Here is a 17,680-nt window from a genome sequence, read left to right as displayed (position 1 = left end):
CAGTACTGACATCACTTCACTTGTGTTGTAAATTACAGAACAAGATTAAAAATAGTCATATGCTACTTCTGCTGGCTGCTTTTTTCAGTTTTTTTCAGTAACAATGGAGCGAGTGGACTTTGCTCATTTTCATACCAAGCAGCCTTTGAAGTAAAAAATAAAACCACCTCCTTGCTTCTAAGGCAGCTTTATAATCTGTCAAGTGGATGCCAAATTCAGTTAAAAAAATTCTGCTCGGTGAGAATGGAACATACGAATTTATAGATCTAAACTTTATCTTTTGGGAGATTTAGGGGATATAGATGATTTCTTTCCTGTGACTTACCATATTTTATTATCTCATTGTGGCCAGGGGCTGGTGAGTGGGGTACTGATAAACCACAGGGTGTGAGAGAAGGAACAATTCAAGCATCTCACCAGATGAGGGGGTCAACACTCAAGAAATGAAAGCAGCAGCTCAGGAAGAGGTTGGTGGGAGGGAAGGACACTTCTAGGACCAGGTCCCTGATTGCCAGAGTTACAAATGGTCCAGTCTCACAACACATCTATACAGCATCCCAAATGCTGCAGGAGAGTGCTGTGCTACAAATCCCAAGGGAAGCTTATTCCACAGTGGCCAAAATGTGAAAAGCAAGACACCCAACTTCTTACATCTGCAAGAGGAAGATCTCCAGTCATGCAGATCCAGGGTCTGTCCTTAGGAAAAGCTGTCACAGAAGCCAGGGAGGGAACAGAAGTAATCTAAAGCATTTTACGCTCTCTAAGAAGGAGAGTCTATGAATTGGTAATGCTATTTCTCTTTCCATTTCAATGGCCAAAGTAAATCACTTGCCCACTCCCACAAAAATAATCCCAGAACTGAAGTTAACCTGAAATGGGCAAGGTATTCAAATGAGATTTTGGTCTGGTGTCCCTTTCAAGTATAAAAAGAAACAAACTGGCTTTAGTGCAAATAAAAACTATAATCGCCAAGTCAGGGCTGTAACATTGAGTTAGGCGTTTTATTATTTTGAATTAACTGAAACCAACAAGTGGATAGGATTGGTCTCATAACGATAGTAGAACAGTAAATCTGGGGAGTGTGTGTGTGTGTATGACATTGCCTTACAAAAGAGACCAGCCATCTGACACAACATTTCTGAAAGACAAAGAACTGCTTATTATGTTAAATTTCATTCGCCATGTAACTTAGACCACGACCTAGTGCTTCTAAAAAAACCTGTACAAAATGAGTATTTTTTACATCTCAGAGGCACATGAATACAAATCTGATCTATTTTATATACACACATGTACATCACAGGAAAACCAGAGATGAAGATCAAATGAAACAAGTGTATATAAAAAGTGCCCAAAACAGGAGATAAAATGTGAAAATAAAATGTATCCTCACAACAGAAGTAAAAGGCACAAGTACTAAAATATGTAACCATGCAAAAAATGTAAGTACAGTCTGTGCAACAAAGCAAAACAAATGGCTTCCACAACTGATTTTACAGTAATTCTTAAAATATCTCAGTATTTAAACATACCGTCAGTGCAACATTTACTGCCCTGTAGCACAGTGTTCACATGATATGAAATTCTTGGTTCCCCTTCTGACTTCCTTTCTCCAAAGCCAGAATAATTTAGCTACAGATAAGGTATTAAGTAAAATGGAGCTGATGTTGGGTAGTGTAAGATCACTGCTCCAACTGTCTGGGTAGAATAACCGCAGCTCTTCTGCACCCCTTACTGTCTGCATACTGAACGTGTGTCTGTGCCCCTCGCCAGGGCACAACGGGCTTTACGGGTTTGCCAGGGTGAATGTCACTGCTGAGAACGGTGGTGCGAAAGCTGACAGCTCAGACATGACAGTTGTACCAACTAATAACATCTACACAAAAAAGAAATACAGATTCTAGGGGCAGGCGTCCAAACTATACCACAGAAGTCCGTGTTTGTTAACATATGTTTTCACTGGGTTTAAAGTTTCAGTAAAATGTAATATCTCTCTAATTTTATGTTTGAATAGGTACTACTCTCCCAGTTGAACAAAACCGAGAGACTTAAGCCAGTAAGCTAAAAAAAAATAAAGTTTAAGGAACACAATGTAGCACTGTCAGCTGGCTCCACACTGTGGCAGACTATGGTACCGTGACCCTAGATGCAGATGTTTCTATTTTAATGGCTGCTGTCATTATCTGCAGGGTATGCTTGCTAGGCTAAGCTAGCAGGGCTGTGCCTTGCCAACAGAGTGTGTAAGTGCAGCATGCAATTGGGTAGCGATACAGAATCAAGGGAAAACTTACAGGGACATCCCAATAGTCCCTCACCTGGATGCACTTCAGGATTAGTCACCCTACATGCTTGCATATCATGAGAATCAGCTACAACATTTTGAGATGTAGATGGGACAAAACTTATTTTCAGGACCACACAAAAGACAGGGCTAAAATTCTTCATCTCAGTAGCTAAAGCCGTACTGAAGCCAGGAATATCATGTTTATCCCTCCCATCTGCTCAAAGAGGCTGCCCCAAGGCACACAGACACTCTGATAGCAGGCACAGTGGCTGGGGACAAGACCAAGAGCGTAAATGTCAACAGAAGACATACTGGGGAAGAATCCCACAAATAAAAGACTCTCTTGTGCATCAGAGCAACTCCCAGTGCATTATGCAGGATTACAGGATTCAGACCAAACATTGCAATCCTTATCAAACTTTAAAGGCACATGCAGAGTTTCATTAAAAAAGAAACCCACACATACCAGGTGCTTCAACAGCAAACTGCTCTTAGGATCAATATTTTGGATTGAAAAATACTGAGAAAATAACCCCAAGGATGCTGCAAAGGAACAAAATGCCAGTAACTGTTCAACTCTCTCTTTCAAAACCAGCTGTGTTACACCACCTGGCATGCCTTCTTGACAATGTTCCTTGAGTAACAAATGACATAATGAGAATACGAGCACTGAGCATTGCTACTTACACCAGAACCAATCCAAGAACTGCTCAGTTAAAGTTTGAGTTAGTTTTCATTCAAATCAATATAAGCCAAGCCACTGATTTGGCAAGTGTTTGATCAGCTGCTACTTCCTTCCTTCCTTGGAAAAGCCCCCTCAGACCACACCATACAGTATTTATTTTAAGAAAGAACCACTGTATATTCACTGCCATTAAAGAAGGAAAAAAAAGTATTCATTTATTTGTAAATTCTAGTTCTTAGATTCATCACAGGTCACTAGCACTATGATGCAGAGACCGCTGAACAGTGACTGATGGAGCAGGCCAAAATGTATGTTTATATATGAGCTTCCAAGCCTCAATTACTAACCAGATTAGGGAGCCTAAATACTATAGGCCAAGATCCTCTCTGGAGAGTAATGCAGTTCTACCAAAGTAAACGGAGAATTGCTGCATTCAGACAGCAAAATATTTGTTGATACACATATCTTTGAGAATTAATAATGCTGTGTTCAACTCTCTACAGAGCTGGCTGAGAAACATTTGAATTTCTCCCAAGACCATAAAAGGAAATTTGGCGGAAAGTATATTGGATTTTTTTTTTGAGACTTGCTACGAATTTGCATATTAAAAACTCCTTAAAAATAGATGGGATGGTTACAGTTTGTCACTATTGCATTTCAAAACATGACAAATTCTCAAACAGCTTGAGTCTATAGAAGTTATTCAAAAAGCTGAAAAATACTCTTTGGATGTCAAGGTAGTGTTGAATCAGCATCACACTCTGAAACCAGCTGAAGACTGATGTCTGGAGGGAAGCAGCCAGTATCAGAAAAACCTTGAGAGGCTACATTGCAGGTACAAGTGCGAGTTTTGAAAGAGGTATTTTTTCTGCAGTAGGTTGTGTGTGGGATTAGCCTGACGGAGTACAGCTTCTAGGTAGAAACAAGTAATTTTTTTCACTGTACAAAAAAATACCTGCAGTGGTTTTGCAACTGGTTTGACCAGAATATCACTTAGCTTTTCAGAATCTACAGTAAAATGAACTAAGGAGCAGATCAAGATACAGTACCTTGGATTATGTCTGCATCCCCGAGGGTTAAATGAGAAGCACGGTTTTGACACAAGAATGCTTACTGCATTTGAGTATTGCTAGAATGAGATGATACCACATTTCTGTTTGAAGTTATTTACCCAGGGAAGTGAGTCATTGTTCCACCAACAGGAACACTGACAGAGGCAGGCTGTACTTCCCCAGCTGGCCTGTGAGCACAAAGCAAGCCCACAGTAAAGTAGTAAGGAGTTTGTCAGACAACAGACACTGAAACCACTGCCTCCCTATCTTCCACATCTCCTGTCTGTTCTGCCAACGTGTCTGTCTGACACTTGATCAAAATATGCACTCTCTGCAGTGTTGATATCAAATTACTCTTCTCCCTGTCCCAGTGACTCATCAAGTGATCCCTTATTACCAAGTTACCTGCATGTCATAAGACGTGGTGACTTCTGGGATAGAAGAGTTCCCAAGGCTTGGATTGCAAGACAAGTTGCTCTAGTATTTGTAGTTACTGTAGTTAGTCTAAGAATGCAATTGCTAATTATTATTTTTAGTGGTGGATACCTTAGAGGAAAATGTATCTGCCAGTGAAATGCCTCTCCCACCTCCAACTCACATTATTTATCAAACACAGCAAGTATCTGGATACGTATCTGAACAATAACAGAAAGCAGCACCACACCGAGGGCCCCACAGGAGCAGAAGTACGATTCCTTCATGCAATAAAACAAATCTACAAACACCACCGACATGGTGGTAAGACAACTCTTCAAATGCAAACACTGGAGCAAGGAAGGGCTTCTAAATGCTAAAGCAGTTGGGTACAGAGGTAAACAAAAAGTCCTGCAAGTCTTTAGAAAATCCACTGCTGGGTGCCCTTGGCTAGAATACTGCTTTCGGGATTTCAGCCAGATTTAGTGACTATTTGTCACTATTAGCAACTATTTGCCTCTTACATAAAATTACCTGCATAAAAACTTGGCTATCACTACACTCATGTCTTCTTCTGTTCATGTCCACAGGCTCTGTGGTCTCAGTGAAGTGAGCCAGACTCTCTGCTTCCCAAGTGCTCAGCATAATTTTCAGTGAAATAGTCCTCAACATTTGCTGATGTTCTACCCTAATGGGAATGGGTTTTAGATTATTAGAATTTTGAAGCTAAGTCCAGTTTACTTAAAAATAGAGAAAAACATTCAGTCACCAGTCTGACCTGCAACAGCTTCACTCATCTTCAAATCCACTGCATGAGCAGGACAGAAATGTAACTTACCACAGCCGGTCAGCTCCAGCGGCAGGGCTGCTGGCTCACCCAGCCCTGCTTGTCACAGCAGGTTAGCAACAGCCACCTGGCAATTTGAAACAGTTCTCTGTGGCCTATAAAAAGAGCAAAGTCCTTGGCACAACCCACAGACAGCATCATGCAGAGGGAAATGCCATCACTAAAGTGCAGGTGAAGAGTCCTGTAGGCAGGGAGCTGTAGGCAGTGCCAAGCTGGCTTAACTGTTCCTCTCCTACCTTCTGGGTGGCACATCCAGAAGCAGCAGCAGGTGGGAAAGGTGCAGGTGCGGGGCATCCATGGTGTTCGACCTGCTTCTCCACAAACAGAAGCTGCTGCAGTTTAGTACAGGACTTTTTATACCATCCTCAGGTGGCAAAGTAGTCGTCTTTAAATCCCTTCCTCCAGATTACCCTAGAGCCTCAGGAAACCACTCCTGAGACATCACTGTTTGAACAAGACACGGCCATTTCTCCCAGAGCACAGACATCTTTGTGCACTGGGGTGTTGCGGCCCACAGTTATTCCTCTGGTCCCTTCTGATTTCCAGTTACTTTACACCTGCCTAATGCAGATACACAGAAACAAATTGTTTTTATTTTCTTGCCTTCAAGAAAGCCTGATTTCAGTATTTCCCCTCTTCCCATCACTCCAGTAACACATCACTGAAGGCAAAAGCACAGAGATTGCAGAAAAATATATATATATTTACATCCATAACTGAATACATGTTTTATGTATTCAAATTCAGGAAAAATGCATCACATATACACACCAAGATACATCAAGAGAATACTAGGGGCAAGACACTGCCAACAGCAAGAAATACACAGAAAAGCACAGTCATTGCTACTGTAACATTCTTCTGGGGAGCATATTCAATAGCGGAAACATCTCTATGCACTGGGGAAAGCCAGACACTTGGGCCTATTTTTCTGTGTCAGTTGGTGTGAATCGGAAGTGTGAAATACTTACTTTTAAAAAGTGCATGGAATAAAATTTTTTCTTTTAGCGTTCAACTATCTAAACAATTCCATGAGCTACCTTATATAAGCTACATTTTTAATTAAAAAGGTCCTAGCCCTACAGTACACAGATCCAGCTCAGGAGAACACAGGCACATGTTGAAGTCCATCCCTATTTAAGGCAGCATTTAAGCATACACTCAACTTTAAAGCTTATGTTCTGTCCCACTGACTTCTATGAGCAGTCACAGTACACATTTAAAGTTAAGCACCTGCACAACTGCTCATCTAAATCAGGATGTGTTCCCTGTTCAGAGCTTTAGATATGCATGTGTGTACTCAGTCTGGATTGGCAACTTCTGCAAGACCAAGCTCTTTATCTTTTTACTGCCCTGTAGGTAAAAGTCACCCCACATCAGACTTCTCTCCACCACTGTGTTAGGACCCAGCTGGTCCTCTACACAGCTTGCCCACAAAACATCCATTTCAAAAGAGTGCTGTGTATCTGGGGTGGGAAAGAAACTCAACACATAATTTCAAGGGTTGCTCCTCCTCCCCCTATAGTGAGTTACTTCATGCATTTATTTTTGTTCAATTTCTTTATTTTGTAAGAACTGGAACATGTTCATTCAGTGATATCTTTAAAATTAAGGGTGAGGGGAAGGGGCAGGATCCCAGAATTCATCTCAATGGCCCATGACAAACCCCTGAAAATAGGGGAACAGATTTGAAGAGCTTCTTAGCCTCAATGCTATAGGGACCCTGGCATAAAAAATACACATGCGCACACACGCTAAAGAGCAGGCGGGCTCAGAGCATCCCAAAGCAAGCTCCAAAGTGATCTTACATAAAAAGCACTTTGTGCTGACAGTGGCAAACAAGTGGATGGTGATTCTTCACAAATAGCAACAATTTTGCAATATCTTCCTCTTCTTCCCTCTTACTTTGTGTCTTCCCTTTTCCCTAAAGTTTGGTTTTTTTTATCCTATGTGTGGTTTAAGTACTAAAACTAAATCAAATAGGAAATTACACAGTCAGCACCAGTCAGGAACTGAACCTGGGTATGTTAATTGGTTTGTGGTACCCAAATTCCTGGAAGAACGAAAGAACAATTCTTGCTCCTAAAGTTAGGGCCACATCCGTATGTTTCCATTGTCCTTTTTACCTTTACAACTAGAGGTAGAGTCATTTTGTCCAGTATCTAAAACAGCATGATCCAGTTATATTGTTATTACATTAATATACAGTATCCACCTTATCACAGGTATTGAAAGTGCATGGAAAAAGTCTAACCAAGCCAATTCAATGACAAATAACAGTGTACCAAACATCATATAAACACACCCGCGCACCCACACTCACACATACTGTATATATATATATTTATAGATTAATTTACAGTATCAGAGTGTTGTTTAGATCCAGTGGCATGTGCAGAAATGTCAGGCAGTTGCTGCTTTTCCTTCTCACATTCTCTTCAATTCTTTATTTCCAAGATAGACGGGTTGTGGTCTAGGATTGCCAAAATGATCTTGTCCATATACTGTCGCAATCTGTAATTTATCTCTTCCTGTTCTTTAAGGGCTTCCATGAGCTGAAACACAACATTTCAAAGTTACTCTTGAAATATTCTCATTAGTTTACATAATAGCATGAAATTCAGACAGGTGAGAGTCTAGTGCCTGCTCAGGATCACCAATTCCCTTTTGTGATAGGTACTCTACATCCAGCTCCTCCTGTATCTGTATCAGACACGATCTGTATGTTAAAGATCTTTGCTATTAAGGAAGGTGGTGAACAGTCATCACCAGGGATCTTTTCGCAGGCCATTTGAAACAAATTCCCCATATAACACACCGATCCATCCTGCATCCACACCACCGATGAGCTTCCTCAACTCAGTGTAAGAGCTTCATGATACTCAATTTTTTTCTCTATCTACTGAAATCTAAAGGACTTTGCATGAAAAGCTGCTGAACACAACAGGGTTTCAATGTTTTGCACTGGGAACAATACAGGCTGCCTCTGTATCATGTGCATATTCTCTCTCAAAAACATCCTATCAAAAAACCCCCAAACAACACAGCTACATACTCTTCAAGAACAACCCACTGAATATTTGATGTTCTATATTAAATAATGTGTTTCACTAGATCTTTGAGCGGTGAAAGGCCCCTCCAACTCCCCAAAGATGAAGACTGCTTGCTTTTTATACTCCACATGTTTAAATCCAAACTGACAAACCTGCCCAGGAGTGTCAGAGCCCCAGATCCTCCTAAACCTAATGTGATCTGGGTGTCCATTTTCATTAGCCTTCACAGAAGTCCCACTTTGAATCTGCAGTTTCTTACCTTCATTTTGATTATACAGGAAAAATGGCACAATGGGAAAAGTTTATGCAGGTCTGTGAGGTTTACTAAGCCAGGGCCACAGTTGTAAGGCACTTTTCTTGTTTAGAGGGGGAGTGCTGAGTATTCTTTACATGAGCCAGTGTCATGAGATTCAGAAGGAGAAACAAAAGATTTTTCTTGACAATAGCAAAAGCCCAATTTGCTTTTACCTAATTAGAGTTCAACAATTAAAGAGCCTCTCTTCACAGTGCTCTGATTCAGCAAGAAACTCAAGTATGCACTTCACTTCAAGGGACTGCCTGGGAGCTAAGGCTAACAGGGTCATTCAAGTACAGACTGGGTAAAAAGGTCTGTCTCAGGACTCCTCTTGAAGAAGAAATGGAAAGTTCTTCCAGAAGAAATGAAGCGTAAAAGGCAAACAATTGCTTTTAATCTCCTTCATCACTAACCTGTCTTTTTCCCTGGAAGCTCCCACATATCCATTGGCCTGATCTCATGATCTTTCTGGGAGCTTAAAGGAAACTATACTGGCTTCACTCAGCCCGTGTAGAAATGGGTCTCCTACAGTATCTTCCAAAGCATTAGCAGATTATTACTTGCACACTACCTACTTTCTCCAAGAATTCAGCTCTGCTACAGGAAATATATAACTCAAATTTAGAGAGCCTGTTACTGAAGTAACTTAGAACTAACTCTAGAACATAAAGTAAAAATTTAAGTAACTAGCTACGGTAATTTCTGTATGTAATTAATGTCATAATACCACAGTACCCTGTAAGATAGAAGACATTAAAATACATTCATTGTAAAACAGTTCACCAAGATTGTAATAATTCCATTTTTTTTGAGCGACAAATGGAAGAGTTATATTAAAAGGAGCATCCAAAGACACTGTCAGATTTAAGGCAGCCTTCTAACACTCTTGAACTCTTAGCAAAGCATATTTTTCTGTTATTCATTTGTCAGCTTCAGATAGTTCAACCTTGACAGTTAATTACATCGAAAAATGTGTATTTTTGGATGTAGTACTTGATTTAAAAAGCCTATTACCTCATCTCTTGATGCAGAATCAATTTCAGCAGCCAGTGACTGGGCTTTTGTTTGCGTTGCAAAGAGATTTTTAGCTTCATAAAGACTAAGACTTAGGATCTGTCCGTTGAGATCATCATTTTGGTCACGAAGTTTCTGATTCTCCTATTTAAGGATGAAAAGACATTGCTTTTAAGTTCTTCCTACAAGGTTTCATTAAAATAAATACATTTTTAAAATCATAGGTAGCTTGGATGACATATGGTAAAGCTGCAAGCTAACAGCAACATTCTTGCCACCAGTGACAAGTCTCCCTGCCTGAATCACAGATGTTTCCAATGTGCATAATTTACATTGCCTGCGGGTCTTGTGCCTGTGTGAGAAGGGGGGGACAAAATCTAAAGGCAGTGTGCTAGGGGTTGGAGCTATAGGCAAAGCAGTCCTGTACATTTCACATGGATCAAGAGGCACTTCCCTGCTCACCTGCTTCAGCCGTTTTATTTCATGCTCCATTTCCACCTCTCTGGTTTTGGCGTTGAATTCACTCACGCTGGACGAAGAACTTCTCCCACGTCCAGGACGCTCACACTCCAGCTTGTACAGCTGCAAGTGCTCCAGTTCCTTCCGCAAGTCTTCAATGAGCTGTGGGCATGCAAGAAGGCCATGTCTCTCCAGTCCCTGCGCCACCAGCCCTCCCTGGCCGCAGCCACCTCTGTACGGTGACACAAGCACTCTGTGAGCCTGGCTGAGGCCAGGTAGTCCTACAGTACAGCCACTTGCTCTTCTATGGAAGCACAGGTCACTTAAACCGCTTCAGAGCTGGAAGTGGCTCTGATCTCTAAGCTTCATGTCTGCGAGGCACAATTCCCCTTGCAAACATAGGAAAGGAAATGTTAGGGCACACATTCAAGGTCTCAAAGACCCTTTGGGTCAGGGATTGCCATTTATTAGGTATTCTTGCAGCATTCATCACCCTATGGGTACCCCACCCACAGAAACACAATCCAGTAATACATTCACTGGATGTTGTATTTTCAGTGTTCATCCTGTCTGTCCGTTCTTTTTCAGATGGGCTTCCATGCAGATGAGATGTTATTGCCTGCTCTTACATCCCTCTTTACACCTACCTCCTGTGTGGCTTCCCTCTCCTTGTTAAATTCCAGTCTGTTCTGCCGCAGCTTGTCCATCATTCTCTTGTACAAATCCATCTCATCCTTCAGTCGCAGACTAGTGTCTTCCAACCTATCTGACATGCGTTGCCTTTCCTAGAATAAATGGGGAACTTCATAGCTAGCTTGCAAGTGCATGAGCCATCTTCAGTTTTACAACACAAATCTATCAACACAGCTGGTCATAAAGCGTGTCTCAGGGCACTCTTGCCACTAAAGGTGACCAACGTTCCGATTCCATTAATAGTCTTGTTTAGGGCAGGCAAATTAAAGAAATTGGGCCAATCACTATATGAATTTGCTCTTACACAAATTAAGCTGCTGTTAAATTGCTCGAGCACTCAGAAGTTTTGTTACCTCGTCTAATCTCTCCGTTTGCGATTTCAGTCGTGTGACAGTGCTTTTCAGCTCCCCATTTTCTTCTTCCAGCTGCTGAACCCTGTGTCAATAATAAAAATCTTACAGCAGATGCCTCTTTGAGAATGCAGACATGTAAAGTAGCATGCTCTAAGAAGCCATTTCACTTGCACTTGGTAGAAAGACCAAACAAGAAAATCTTTCTAATCTTAGCATTTTTTATCATGAGCTATTGGGTGCTTTTTGTTTGTTTTTAGGGCCAAAAATGACCCTCAGGTTCTTATGCTCCTAACAACAGGTATCTTACAAGAATTAAGTAGAAAGAAACAAATGCAGACACAAGTGTTTGCTACAGCTGGTCACAATTCCCTCCTTGAACCCATGCCAAATATCCAGCTAAGCTGTCTACATGGGCCATGTGGATTAAAGCATTAATGTAAAGCATCCTCCAAGCTTTTGGGCATTAGACATGCAACTGCACAGCTACTCTATAGAACTAGTAACCTGTAACCATCTGTGCACTGTCTGGCTGTGAATAGCCTATGTTTACATGCAAAGTAAAAATGAAGAAAAGAAGAACTTGTACTCTGTTCTGGGTGGCACCAAAATGTTCATTACCTTGTATTTAGCAGTTCAATTTCAGTGCCTTTCTCTTTCTCGTACTTGCTATATGCTTCTCTATGTCTCTTTATCTCTTCTTCCAAGGTCTGTTCTGCTGACGTTTCTTGGTCTTTCAATAGTTCTTCTAGCTCATGAACTCTAAGGAAACCAGATCTCATTTCAGTAACAGCTTCACAAGTACTTTAAAAAAAAAAGTGTGCAACTTCATTGCCTCTCTCTTTCCTCCCTGTTCCTTTATTTCATTCTAGTTCACCATCTCTCTGGGCATTTAACCTCTTCCCAGTATCTCTTCCAGTATTTAATCTTCCCAATAAGCATAGAATTAGATAGTATCAGTTCATCTATTATTCCTTTATTCTCAGTCTCACAAAGTTGGGACTACCACCCAGCCTTCTGCTCTTGCTGCGTGGAAGAAAAAAACCACAGTGGTAACCTCTCTTATAACAGAAGAGTTTGCTCTGTACAAGTCAGTAACATCTCTGTACTAAAACTTGTTTGGAAGGCCTCTGTTTGCTGAAAATTCAGCACTATTCCACTTGGACTTCTCGATGAAGCCTTATCTTATCCGTCAGCATTAAGGCAGAAGACTTGGTCATATTTTACAGGCAGAGATGTTCCTTCCCTACAACTTTGTTCTAGCTTTGCTCTAAGATGATAAAGAGAACTGGCTCCGTGCTTTATACCTGTGAACTAGCTGTGTGTTCTCTTGTTTCAGTTTGCTCTTCAGGTCACCATTTGTCAGGCTATCATTCTCCAGTTCTGTCACCTTTTTTTCAAGGTATGTTACCTGGAAGGGGAAGTGGAAAAGAACCAAGAGTTTTAATCTCTCTTCATACACCCCTTCACTGTTTTTAATTGACATTTAGCTATGCTACCCTTTTTAAAGGGATTGTATTTCCTTGCAAAGCCAGCAACAAAATTAAGCTCTGAAATTCCGAGTTCCCCAGACCCTGCATCTTCCTTGAAGGTGATCAACACAAATACACAGTAAAGTACTAACACAATACCTAGATCTGTACTTGCACAGTTCTTGCATTTTTGTGACGCAAAGCCGAAATATTAATGGAATATGAAGGACATTTTGAATGAACTACTTCAGATCACTGGTAACTGTGAGCAAGAGAGCTCTGTCAACTGATGCATGTCTCCAGCAGGATTTGTTGGGTACATCAATCACAATGCACACAGCTTCTCACCTTTTCAGTGATATCATTATCACAGGAGTCTATACTGTCTCTGAACAGGTCTTCTGTGCTGCCATTACTGCTGCTGAAGTTACTGTTGTGGAAGAGTTGTCTGAAAGATCAGAAGGATAATTATTTTGCTTCATGAGGATGGAGGCGAAAGACGCTGGCTACTGTCTTATAGCCTTGCTTTGCACTTTGAAGATCTGATGCTAAAATCTGTGCAATCATTTCAGTGACAATTACAACTGTTTAAGCACAAGTCTTACAAGAGACTGATAGCTAAATGAAGTCATACAGAGCACAATTAGTGACATTAATTCTAGGGCAGGAATTCTTTGTTGCTTTTGATAGGATCTGCCACCAACATTAATATAGTTTAAAAACTGCTTGGCCTTATTCACACTATGTACTGAGTTGTATTTGTCTTATTAGAAATTTAAAATAAGGTCACCACTGTGCACTAGTTGGTACAGTTAATATAGAATATTTCATGCAGTAAAAACTTCTTTAAAAAAAAGAAAAAAGAAATCTCAAGCAGTTTCCACTACAGTATAGTGTCAGAATACGTAACACTGGAGATTATCTAAAATATTCTTGAAACTTACAGCCCTCCCCAGCCCAGGGCCGGTTCATTCAGTCAAAGGAAGATCACAATTCTGTATGCCCTTTTTAAAGGGATGCTCTTGCTTTCCTTTGCATTTTAGCAACAAGAACAAGGTCCACATCATGAGGGTGAAAGAAGCAGTAGCTGGACTGATGGAATAGCAATATAAAGGAAGAGAGCTGACAGACGAGGAAGCAACTATCTGTTCTTAACAAAGCTCTTTCCAGTTCAGGGGTCTGCTCCAAGACTAGCAGTGGCTTCTATATTCTGTAACATCCCTATCCGAACACAGGTCCCTTCCCTTGAAAACTTGTCTTGGCACATTCCTAAACTTATTCCTCCTCTCTCCTTCCACCCCCAGTTAGAGAATTGTTACAGCTGATTCCACATGTATTCATAAAAAAGTTTAAGACTCTTACCTTCCAAAAGCTGTGCTTGATATTTTCCTGTTAGGGCTACATGGATACAGAAGGAATGATACAGGAATTAAACACTTATTTGATCAGTGTTGGATTCAATCTTAATTTAAATTCCAGATGAATTGCACAATGAGACTTAATACTGACTTTCTTAGTGAAGTAAAAAAAATGATACTGTGAACAATATTCTTAGACATCTTAATTAAAAGCTGCAGTTAACAACAATGTGAAGATGAGTGGAGCCACAAATTACTGTGATCATTAATAAGTCAATTTGCAAATATTGTTATATTTAGCAGAGGTTTGTCAGTGTAAATCAGAGTGAAACTAACATTAGAAACACCACAAATGGACACTGAGTTAGTGATGGACATTTATTCTGGATTCCCAGTTTTTAGATGATTTTATCAACATTTAGTTTATCCTTCCCCATAATGCTTCCCAGTTCATCACAGGAACTGAGATGCTTTCCATTTTTACAGTTCCCTTTTGCAGCCAGAGACCAGTATTATCTAAATGAAGGACCAGACTCCAGAAAACAGCACTAGAACCAAATCATAACATCCAGCTGCCTCTCTTGATAAGAGGATGTCGCATCTCTCTGTGCACACATACTCCCCCCTCTCTCTGTCAGAGCATCGCTCTTTCAGCCAGGTGTATACAGCCGCACTCACAACATTACCAGAGCCCTAGCAGATCATGGTCTGGGTGTTAGCAGACTCCTTGCTACAGCAGGAGCATCGTTCATATCAAGTACTACGCTGCTGTGTCATCAAGAAAAGCAGCAGTGCAGTGCGCTCTGGGCCAAGGATTATGCGGACAGGCAGGATTTACATTCAGTTTCTAGGGGGAGCTACAAGCCCACCAAATAATTTCCTTCAAAAACCCTAGATGATTGTTGGAAGCACTGGATTCTTTCCAAGTGCTCAACACAGTTTGGAAGTGGATGGAGTGGCAGAGATAGAAATGTAAGGAAAAAGCTGAAATTGCAAAGAACCCCAAAAGTAACTTCTGCTATAGGATTCATCATTTTTCCAAGTTCCCTTGAGGACAAAAAAAATCCCACAGGAATGAAGTACCTCTGCTCACCACTAGCTTTAGGAGGGGTTTATGTAAGGTTATTAGCTAGGATCTGCCAAGTTACTCCTTCCCACCTGGAGAAAACAGTAGCTAACCACAGATCTGCAATAAACAGCACAGCAGAGCCCACTTCCTGGGAAAAATTCCTGGAAATATCACTCTTACTCTGCAATCAAAGAGCTCATTAATTAAAATATTTGAGTTTATTAATGCTGTCTGCACCTTAAGTCAGACAAATACTTACTAGCTGATGAAGAACAGCATTTTGGTTCAGGTAGACGTCAAGGTCTGAATTTCTTACTCTTTTCTAAGAACAACACGTGCAAGACAGAATGGGATACAGGGAAGGAGAGGGCTTTTTCCTCTCCTCCTGCTACTAGTTAGTCCCATTTTAAGGAGGCATTGCTAAAAGCAGTGCAATAGGCTGCTTACCTGTTTGCTTTCAAGTTTTTCAGCCTGGCTTCCAAATCGTTGAGTAGATTTATCTTTTTGCAGCACTGTGAGCAGTAAACATCCAGTAACTCGCTGTTATAAACATGCCTCATTTTTCGGGGTGTTTGGCCAGCACTGTTTGCAGGAAAGGAAAGATGTTACTGGCTATAGTAACCAACTCACAACAGGTTTTCCTCTTGACTGTGTGTCAGAATCACAGACAAGGGACTTGGGGAACCACCTCTAATCGCAGCTTCTCTAACTTAGAGTTGATGATGGAGAGTACTAGTCTTTGGGCAAGTCTACCTGTCTGAGTTGAGGCTTTACAGAGGACTTGTTCTAGGTGTCAGTGGAAAGAATCAGTTTGGGTGACTGGAAGAATAGCAAAAGCAATGCATGTAGCAAAAGCAGCTACATTACTATGTTCCACCCTCAGCAACGTCCCCTCTCATCTTGCACATCTTCTCACTAGAGCCTGGCATGCAACCTGAAGAGTCTCTTCTCCAAGAGAAAGACAGGGTAAGAAGTTGTCACACAAACCCCCTCAGATGGTAGGACAGAAGGAACCCTAGAATGAGGAGGAAGGGAGAAGTGGACATAGGTCTAAAGAGCAGATAACAGTAGCTCTTGGCATGATAAAGAGAAAATAAACTCAAATAAAAGAGAGCAACCATGGCATGAAGTGCACAGAGCCCCAGGAATGAGAATGGAAAGGGCTGCATAAACCTGAGGAATTAGGGGATGAAGGACACAAGCCATCATCATGAAGGGCAGCGGAGAGGGGTGCTGGCTCTGCATGCATGACAGAGTGGCAAGGTTGGACTGCAGAAGTGCTTGAAACAGAGGGGAACACATGGGGGTTGCATGCGTAACAGGGATGCAGTGAGCTTGTCCTGCGTTAGCAATGAAGCACGAGACCTTCCTGTGCTATTGATCCAAGCAGACAAATCCTATCCTAGAGCATCTTCATGCTCAGCTCTTCCCCAGTCCTGCTTGCCCGTTCCCTTGCTTGGGGAAGGATTTTAAATCAGCAACTGACTTGGTCACAGGACATAAGAGCTACAGAGACTGAGGTCACATGCAGCAAACTGGTGGACTGTAGTGGCATTTCCAGCTCCTAACAGACAGCAGCTACTTGCTTATGTTCTCCAAGACATTCAAAGTCAATACGGATGCCTGTTCCAAACAAACCCCTCCTGTCCATATACAGCACTTCACCTTCCAGGTTAGTGCTAAGGATTTGTAGTATCAGAACACTAAAGAGAAACAGCTCTCTTGCAGGTCTTCTGTCCACTGTATCAGGGCTCATGCATAGCACTAAGCTGGGCTCCGGCCTGCAGCAGATAACTTCCAATACTAGCCCCTAACTGTGAAATATACTGCCTGCAATAGAAAGAAATCTCCACAAGCTGGAAACAGCCCAGTTATTTCAACAGAACCCAACAGAGGTTATCAGACACAATGTATTTGCTATAGCTCTTATTAAATGTAGTCTGTCAACTGGAGGGCAGAAAATGAACCGATAACATTCTGCTTTTAAGGTGGGTCTATGCAACCAGTATAAACTCTGGTACGGTCATCCATGCTCAGAGAAGAACAAAATTGAAAAACTGTTTGTTAATGAATAAGGAGCAACCTGGAAGATACAGATGAGCCAAGGTCAGAGTAGGCGTTGGTTCTGGTCTCATCATCAGGGCATGGGCTACTGGGTGTAAAATCCACATCATCTCCTTCCCCATAGTCTTCAAACTGTTCTTCATTACTGATCAGGGAGGCGGTGGAATAAGTTGAGAGGTCAGATGCTGCAGAAGGGTTGTGAGGACTTGACCTGAAACAAGAGGTCAAAACGTCTCGAAGGCCGACTTTGATAGCATCTCACCTCACATGGAATCTTCCACCTTTACAGCTTCTCCCCTCACTTGAAGTTGTAACCCACTTACTTTGTGCTAAAAAACTAAAGTGCTGAACACACCTGATGTGCATTTGACACAGTGCCTTGAAAGACAAGAGCATGAGAATCTACAAACAAGCTACCTGTGCGACAGGTTTGGATCAACACAAACCATTTCACTTTAAAGAGCACACCTAGACAATCCTCAGTCATTTCCACATGGTGGTGAAGACCGCTGCTTATGGGACTTCTGCTCTGAATGCAGGAACTGTGCAGACAACTCCGAAATGCATGGGA

General features: G+C 41.5%; 1 protein-coding gene across 5 annotated transcripts in view; it reads right to left on the bottom strand.

The window, feature by feature from the left end:
• Nucleotides 1–973: 973 nt before the first annotated feature.
• RAB11FIP4 (RAB11 family interacting protein 4) overlaps nucleotides 974–17,680 on the bottom strand; it is a 128,055-nt gene continuing 111,348 nt past the window's right edge. For 3 of the 5 annotated variants that reach the window (XM_074889135.1, XM_074889139.1, XM_074889138.1), the window contains 11 exons: nucleotides 17,129–17,320; nucleotides 15,493–15,627; nucleotides 13,981–14,016; nucleotides 12,967–13,066; nucleotides 12,454–12,557; nucleotides 11,768–11,908; nucleotides 11,150–11,231; nucleotides 10,751–10,888; nucleotides 10,107–10,265; nucleotides 9,645–9,788; nucleotides 974–7,837 (listed from right to left, as the gene is read on the bottom strand). In XM_074889135.1, coding sequence (XP_074745236.1) covers nucleotides 7,721–7,837; nucleotides 9,645–9,788; nucleotides 10,107–10,265; nucleotides 10,751–10,888; nucleotides 11,150–11,231; nucleotides 11,768–11,908; nucleotides 12,454–12,557; nucleotides 12,967–13,066; nucleotides 13,981–14,016; nucleotides 15,493–15,627; nucleotides 17,129–17,320 — 1,348 coding nt within the window. In that variant the 3' untranslated portion in view covers nucleotides 974–7,720. The remainder of the gene's footprint in view (nucleotides 7,838–9,644; nucleotides 9,789–10,106; nucleotides 10,266–10,750; nucleotides 10,889–11,149; nucleotides 11,232–11,767; nucleotides 11,909–12,453; nucleotides 12,558–12,966; nucleotides 13,067–13,980; nucleotides 14,017–15,492; nucleotides 15,628–17,128; nucleotides 17,321–17,680) is intronic. The other 2 variants (XM_074889136.1, XM_074889137.1) reach the window with 2 other exon arrangements.

This window comes from Strix uralensis, chromosome 19 (assembly GCF_047716275.1).
Source record: "Strix uralensis isolate ZFMK-TIS-50842 chromosome 19, bStrUra1, whole genome shotgun sequence".
In the NCBI taxonomy this organism is placed as follows: Eukaryota; Metazoa; Chordata; class Aves; order Strigiformes; family Strigidae; genus Strix; species Strix uralensis.
Note: the sequence above shows the minus strand (reverse complement) of the source record. Positions and strands in the feature narration are given on the sequence as shown.